This window comes from Oncorhynchus masou, chromosome 20 (assembly GCF_036934945.1).
Source record: "Oncorhynchus masou masou isolate Uvic2021 chromosome 20, UVic_Omas_1.1, whole genome shotgun sequence".
NCBI lineage: Eukaryota > Metazoa > Chordata > Actinopteri > Salmoniformes > Salmonidae > Oncorhynchus > Oncorhynchus masou.
The window spans coordinates 21141648-21149147 of NC_088231.1; the positions used below are offsets into that span (position 1 = coordinate 21141648).

The following is a 7500-nucleotide window of genomic DNA, read 5'->3' on the forward strand; positions in this document are numbered from 1 at the left end:
AAGTTTCAAAACAATAAAGACATTACAAGTGTCATATTATGTATATATACAGTGTTGTAACAATGTACAAAGGGTTAAAGAACACAAGGGAAAATAAATAAGCATAAATGTGGGTTGTATTTACAATGGTGTTTGTTCTTCACTGGTTGCCCTTTTCTTGCGGCAACAGATCACAAATCTTGCTGCTGTGATGCACACTGTGGAATTTCACCCAGTAGATATGGGAGTTTATCGAAATTGGCTTTGTTTTTGAATTCTTTGTGGATCTGTGTAATCTGAGGGAAATATGTCTCTCTAATATGGTCATACATTGGGCAGGAGGTTAGGAAGTGCAGCTCAGTTTCCACCTCATTTTGTGGGCAGTGAGCACATAGCCTGTCTTCTCTTGAGAGCCATGTCTGCCTACGGCGGCCTTTCTCAATAGCAAGGCTATGCTCGCTGAGTCTGTACATAGTCAAAGCTTTCCTTAATTTTGGGTCAGTCACAGTGGTCAGGTATTCTGTCGCTGTGTACTCTCTGTGTAGGGCCAAATAGCATTCTAGTTTGCTCTGTTTTTTTGTTAATTCTTTCCAATGTGTCAATTAATTATCTTTTTTGTTTGATCATAATTTGGTTGGGTCTAATTGTGATGCTGTCCTGGGGCTCTGTGGGGTGTGTTTGTGAACAGAGCCCCAGGACCAGCTTGCTTAGGGGACTCTTCTCCAGGTTCATCTCTCTGTAGGTGATGGCTTTGTTATGGAAGGTTTGGGAATCGCTTCTTTTTAGGTGGTTGTAGAATTTAACGTCTCTATTCTGGATTTTGATAATTAGCGGGTATCGGCCTAATTCTGCTCTGCATGCATTATTTGGTGTTCTACGTTGTACATGGGGGATATTTTTGCAGAATTCTGCATGCAGATTCTCAATTTTGTGTTTGTCCCATTTTGTGAAGTCTTGGTTGGTGAGCGGACCCCAGACCTCACAACCATAAAGGGCAATGGGCTCTATGACTGATTCAAGTATTTTTAGCCAAATCCTAATTGGTATGTGGAATTTTATGTTTCTTTTGATGGCATAGAATGCCCTTCTTGCCTTGTCTCTCAGATCGTTCACAGCTTTGTGGAAGTTACCTGTGGCGCTGATGTTTAGGCCAAGGTATGTATAGTTTTTTGTGTGCTCTCGGGCAACAGTGTCAAGATGGACTTTGTATTTGTGGTCCTGGTGACTGGGCCTTTTTTGGAACACCATTATTTTGGTCTTACTGAGATTTACTGTCAGGGCCAGAATCTGTGCAGAAGATCTAGGTGCTGCTGTACGCCCTCCTTGGTTGGGGACAGAAGCACCAGATCATCAGCAAACAGCAGACATTTGACTTCAGATTCTAGTAGGGTGAGGCCGGGTGCTGCAGAGTTTTCTAGTGCCCGCGCCAATTCGTTGGTATCTCTCTCTCTCTCTCTCTCTCTCTCTCTCTCTCTCTGTCTCTGTCTCTCTCTCTCTCTCTCTCTCTCTCTCTCTCTGTCTCTCTCTGTCTCTCTCTCTCTCTCTCTCTCTCTCTCTCTCTCTCTCTCTCTCTGTCTCTCTCTCTCTCTCTCTCTCTCTCTCTCTGTCTCTGTCTCTGTCTCTCTCTGTCTCTCTCTCTCTCTCTCTCTCTCTCTCTCTCTCTCTCTCTCTCTCTCTCTCTCTGGTTGATTAGTAATGGAATAGTGAATCTGATTTGAACCTGAAAAATATGATGAATAAATAAATGTAATGTTAATAATAATTTCTCCCTCTGTCCAGGTTGTGAGGGCTCTTTCTCGTCTTCCTATTGGCCAGTGAGGCTGTGAGGTCACGGCATGTGGATTACTATTTATCCCATGATGCTATCTGCCAGGCCGGGCTACTTCCTGCTGCTGCTCAGCTTCCTGCTCCTCGCTGATGCAGACTGTGAGTTGACACACACACGCACACACACACAAAAGACGGACACATACACACATACACTATTGTAGTACAGTCTCAAGCTCCTGATGCTGAATGGATATGATTACCTCCTTGGCCAACCCCCTCTGTCTCTCTCTGTCTCTGTCTCTCTCTCTGTCTCTCTCTGTCTCTGTCTCTCTGTCTCTCTCTGTCTCTGTCTCTCTCTCTGTCTCTGTCTCTCTCTCTCTGTCTCTCTGTCTCTCTTTGTCTCTGTCTCTCTGTCTCGCTGTCTCTCTCTCTGTCTCTCTGTCTCTCTCTCTGTCTCTCTCTGTCTCGCTGTCTCTCTCTCTGTCTCGCTGTCTCTCTGTCTCTATCTCTCTCTCTCTGTCTCTCTCTCTCTCTGTCTCTCTCTCTGTCTCTCTCTCTCTCTGTCTCTCTCTCTGTCTCGCTGTCTCTCTCTCTGTCTCTCTGTCTCTATTCTAGACTGTCTGTCTATGGGTAACAGGGTTGACTTGTTATTCTAGACTGTCTATCTATGGGTAACAGGGTTGACTTGTTAATCTAGACTGTCTGTCTATGGGTAACATAGTTGACTTGATATTCTGGCCTGTCTATCTATGGGTAACAGGGTTGACTTGTTATTCTAGACTGTCTATCTATGGGTAACAGGGTTGACTTGTTATTCTGGCCTGTCTATCTATGGGTAACAGGGTTGACTTGTTATTCTGGCCTGTCTATCTATGGGTAACAGGGTTGACTTGTTATTCTGGCCTGTCTATCTATGGGTAACAGGGTTGACTTGTTATTCTGGCCTGTCTATCTATGGGTAACAGGGTTGACTTGTTATTCTAGACTGTCTGTCTATGGGTAACAGGGTTGACTTGTTATTCTAGACTGTCTGTCTATGTCTGTCTCGACACGCTCTCAGTTTTCCACCACAAAACACCAGAAACACCAGAAAATAGTCAAAAAGACGAGAACCAGCTCATCTGCTATGATTTGACTATTAGATGTAAAATACTGTATTTAAAAAAATATATATTTTAAAAAGGAATATTTTCATCATGTTAAAAAGGAGAAGTTCAGTTGATGTAAACAAGGTTGACCTTCATAAAATGATCACAGATAAATAAATACAAATCACTAATCTCATCGTCTTCAGAAATGACTTTTTTGTCAAAGTAACAAGATAAGTAGGGCTTTACAATGATGGTGGATAACTTGGGAGACATTTTTTTGAGGGGGTTTTAAGTGGGTTCAAATCTTCCTTGGAAGTGACAGACGGTGCACAGAGGCACATGTCACTTTAGATTTATTCACGTTACAAATATTTATTGAATTTTCTCTGTGGTCTATATCAACGGGCACTTCATTTAATCTAACAGGCTTTCACATGCCATAGTGGTGCACCATCTCTACTCAACCATAGCAGAGGGAATAGATCTCTACTTAACCATAGCAGAGGGAATAGATCTCTACTTAACCATAGCAGAGGGAATAGATCTCTACTTAACCATAGCAGAGGGAATAGATCTCTACTCAACCATAGCAGAGGGAATAGATCTCTACTTAACCATAGCAGAGGGAATAGATCTCTACTTAACCATAGCAGAGGGAATAGATCTCTACTTAACCATAGCAGAGGGAATAGATCTCTACTTAACCATAGCAGAGGGAATAGATCTCTACTCAACCATAGCAGAGGGAATAGATCTCTACTTAACCATAGCAGAGGGAATAGATCTCTACTTAACCATAGCAGGGGGAATAGATCTCTACTAAACCATAGCAGAGGGAATAGATCTCTACTTAACCATAGCAGAGGGAATAGATCTCTACTTAACCATAGCAGGGGGAATAGATCTCTACTAAACCATAGCAGAGGGAAGAGATCTCTACTTAACCATAGCAGAGGGAATAGATCTCTAAACCATAGCAGAGGGAATAGATCTCTACTTAACCATAGCAGAGGGAATAGATCTCTACTTAACCATAGCAGAGGGAATAGATCTCTACTTAACCATAGCAGAGGGAATAGATCTCTACTCAACCATAGCAGAGGGAATAGATCTCTACTTAACCATAGCAGAGGGAATAGATCTCTACTTAACCATAGCAGAGGGAATAGATCTCTACTTAACCATAGCAGAGGGAATAGATCTCTACTTAACCATAGCAGAGGGAATAGATCTCTACTCAACCATAGCAGAGGGAATAGATCTCTACTTAACCATAGCAGAGGGAATAGATCTCTACTTAACCATAGCAGGGGGAATAGATCTCTACTAAACCATAGCAGAGGGAATAGATCTCTACTTAACCATAGCAGAGGGAATAGATCTCTACTTAACCATAGCAGGGGGAATAGATCTCTACTAAACCATAGCAGAGGGAAGAGATCTCTACTTAACCATAGCAGAGGGAATAGATCTCTAAACCATAGCAGAGGGAATAGATCTCTACTTAACCATAGCAGAGGGAATAGATCTCTACTCAACCATAGCAGAGGGAATAGATCTCTACTCAACCATAGCAGAGGGAATAGATCTCTACTTAAGCATAGCAGAGGGAATAGATCTCTACTAAACCATAGCAGAGGGAATAGATCTCTACTAAACCATAGCAGAGGGAATAGATCTCTACTAAACCATAGCAGAGGGAATAGATCTCTACTTAACCACAGCAGAGGGAATAGATCTCTACTTAACCATAGCAGAGGGAATAGATCTCTACTTAACCATAGCAGAGGGAATAGATCTCTACTTAACCATAGCAGAGGGAATAGATCTCTACTTAACCATAGCAGAGGGAATAGATCTCTACTTAACCATAGCAGAGGGAATAGATCTCTACTTAACCATAGCAGAGGGAATAGATCTCTACTTAACCATAGCAGAGGGAATAGATCTCTACTTAACCATAGCAGGGGGAATAGATCTCTACTTAACCATAGCAGAGGGAATAGATCTCTACTTAACCATAGCAGAGGGAATAGATCTCTACTTAACCATAGCAGAGGGAATAGATCTCTACTTAACCACAGCAGAGGGAATAGATCTCTACTTAACCATAGCAGAGGGAATAGATCTCTACTTAACCATAGCAGAGGGAATAGATCTCTACTTAACCATAGCAGAGGGAATAGATCTCTACTCAACCATAGCAGAGGGAATAGATCTCTACTTAACCATAGCAGAGGGAATAGATTTCTACTTAACCATAGCAGAGGGAATAGATCTCTACTTAACCATAGCAGAGGGAAGAGAAAGGTCATCCTTTGGTGGAAGGACCCATCTAAGAGTAAATCTGACAGAGCATATTGAACCTGAAAGGAAAACATTATATCTAACGAGTCTTAATGACACTTTTTATAGAACTTCGTAAGGCTCACATACACTGCTCAAAAAAATAAAGGGAACACTTAAACAACACAATGTAACTCCAAGTCAATCACACTTCTGTGAAATCATACTGTCCGCTTAGGAAGCAACACTGATTGACAATAAATGTCACATGCTGTTGTGCAAATGGAATAGACAACAGCTGGAAATTATAGGCGTTTAGCAAGACACCCCCAATAAAGGAGTGGTTCTGCAGGTGGTGACCACAGACCACTTCTCAGTTCCTATGCTTCCTGGCTGATGTTTTGGTCACTTTTGAATGCTGGCGGTGCTTTCACTCTCGTGGTAGCATGAGACGGAGTCTACAACCCACACAAGTGGCTCAGGTAGTGCAGCTCATCCAGGATGGCACATCAATGTGAGATGTGGCAAGAAGGTTTGCTGTGTCTGTCAGCGTAGTGTCCAGAGCATGGAGGCGCTAAGAGACAGGCCAGTACATCAGGAGACGTGGAGGAGGCCGTAGGAGGGCAACAACCTAGCAGCAGGACCGCTACCTCCGCCTTTGTGCAAGGAGGAGCAGGAGGAGCACTGCCAGAGCTCTGCAAAATGACCTCCAGCAGTCCACAAATGTGCATGTGTCTGTTCAAACGGTCAGAAACAGACTCCATGAGGGTGGTATGAGGGCCCGACGTCCACAGGTGGGGGTTGTGCTTACAGCCCAACACCATGCAGGACGTTTGGCATTTGCCAGAGAACACCAAGATTGGCAAATTCGCCACTGGCGCCCTGTGCTCTTCACAGATGAAAGCAGGTTCACACTGAGCACATGTGACAGACGTGACAGTCTGGAGACGCCGTGGAGAACGTTCTGCTGCCTGCAACATCCTCCAGCATGACCGGTTTGGCGGTGGGTCAGTCATGGTGTGGGGTGGCATTTCTTTGGGGGGCCGCACAGCCCTCCATGTGCTCGCCAGAGGTAGCCTGACTGCCATTAGGTACCGAGATGAGATCCTCAGACCCCTTGTGAGACCATATGCTGGTGCGGTTGGCCCTGGGTTCCTCCTAATGCAAGACAATGCTTGACCTCATGTGGCTGGAGTGTGTCAGCAGTTCCTGCAAGAGGAAGGCATTGATGCTATGGACTGGCCCACCCGTTCCCCAGACCTGAATCCAATTGAGCACATCTGGGACATCATGTCTCGCTCCATCCACCAACACCACGTTGCACCACAGACTGTCCAGGAGTTGGCGGATGCTTTAGTCCAGGTCTGGGAGGAGATCCCTCGGGAGACCATCCGCCACCTCACCAGGAGCGTGCCCAGGCGTTGTAGGGAGGTCATACAGGCACGTGGAGGCCACACACACTACTGAGCCTCATTTTGACTTGTTTTAAGCACATTACATCAATGTTGGATCAGCCTGTAGTGTGGTTTTCCACTTTAATTTAGAGTGTGACTCCAAATCCAGACCTCCATGTGGTTGATAAATTTGATTTCCATTGATAATTTTTGTGTGATTTTGTTGTCAGCACATTCAACTATGTAAAGAAAAAAGTATTTAATAAGAATATTTCATTCATTGAGATCTAGGATGTGTTATTTTAGTGTTCCCTTTATTTTTTTGAGCAGTGTATATTACCTCGAGTAACTGGTGCCACATTGACTCTGTACCGGTACCCCTGTATATAGTCTCCACATTGACTCTGTACCGGTACCCCTGTATATAGTCTCCACATTGACTCTGTACTGGTACCCCCTGTATATAGTCTCCACATTGACTCTGTACCGGTACCCCCTGTATATAGCCTCCACATTGACTCTGTACCGGTACCCCCTGTATATAGCCTCCACATTGACTCTGTACCGGTACCCCCTGTATATAGCCTCCACATTGACTCTGTACCAGTACCCCCTGTATATATCCTCCACATTGACTCTGTACCGGTACCCCCTGTATATAGCCTCCACATTGACTCTGTACCAGTACCCCCTGTATATAGCCTCCACACTGACTCTGTACCGGTACCCCCTGTATATAGTCTCCACATTGACTCTGCACCGGTACCCCCTGTATATAGCCTCCACATTGACTCTGTACCAGTACCCCCTGTATATAGCCTCCACATTGACTCTGTACCGGTACCCCCTGTATATAGCCTCCACACTGACTCTGTACCGGTACCCCCTGTATATAGTCTCCACATTGACTCTGCACCGGTACCCCCTGTATATAGCCTCCACATTGACTCTGTACCGGTACCCCCTGTATATAGCCTCCA

The 7500-nt window shown here is 44.4% G+C and overlaps 1 protein-coding gene across 1 annotated transcript in view; it reads left to right on the plus strand.

Moving 5' to 3' along the window:
- Window positions 1-7500, plus strand: part of LOC135506583 (receptor-type tyrosine-protein phosphatase delta-like) — a 354431-nt gene that overhangs the window by 133091 nt on the left and 213840 nt on the right. Inside the window, exon 5 of the mRNA XM_064925920.1 lies at window positions 1759-1905. Coding sequence (XP_064781992.1) covers window positions 1815-1905 — 91 coding nt within the window. The 5' untranslated portion in view covers window positions 1759-1814. The remainder of the gene's footprint in view (window positions 1-1758; window positions 1906-7500) is intronic.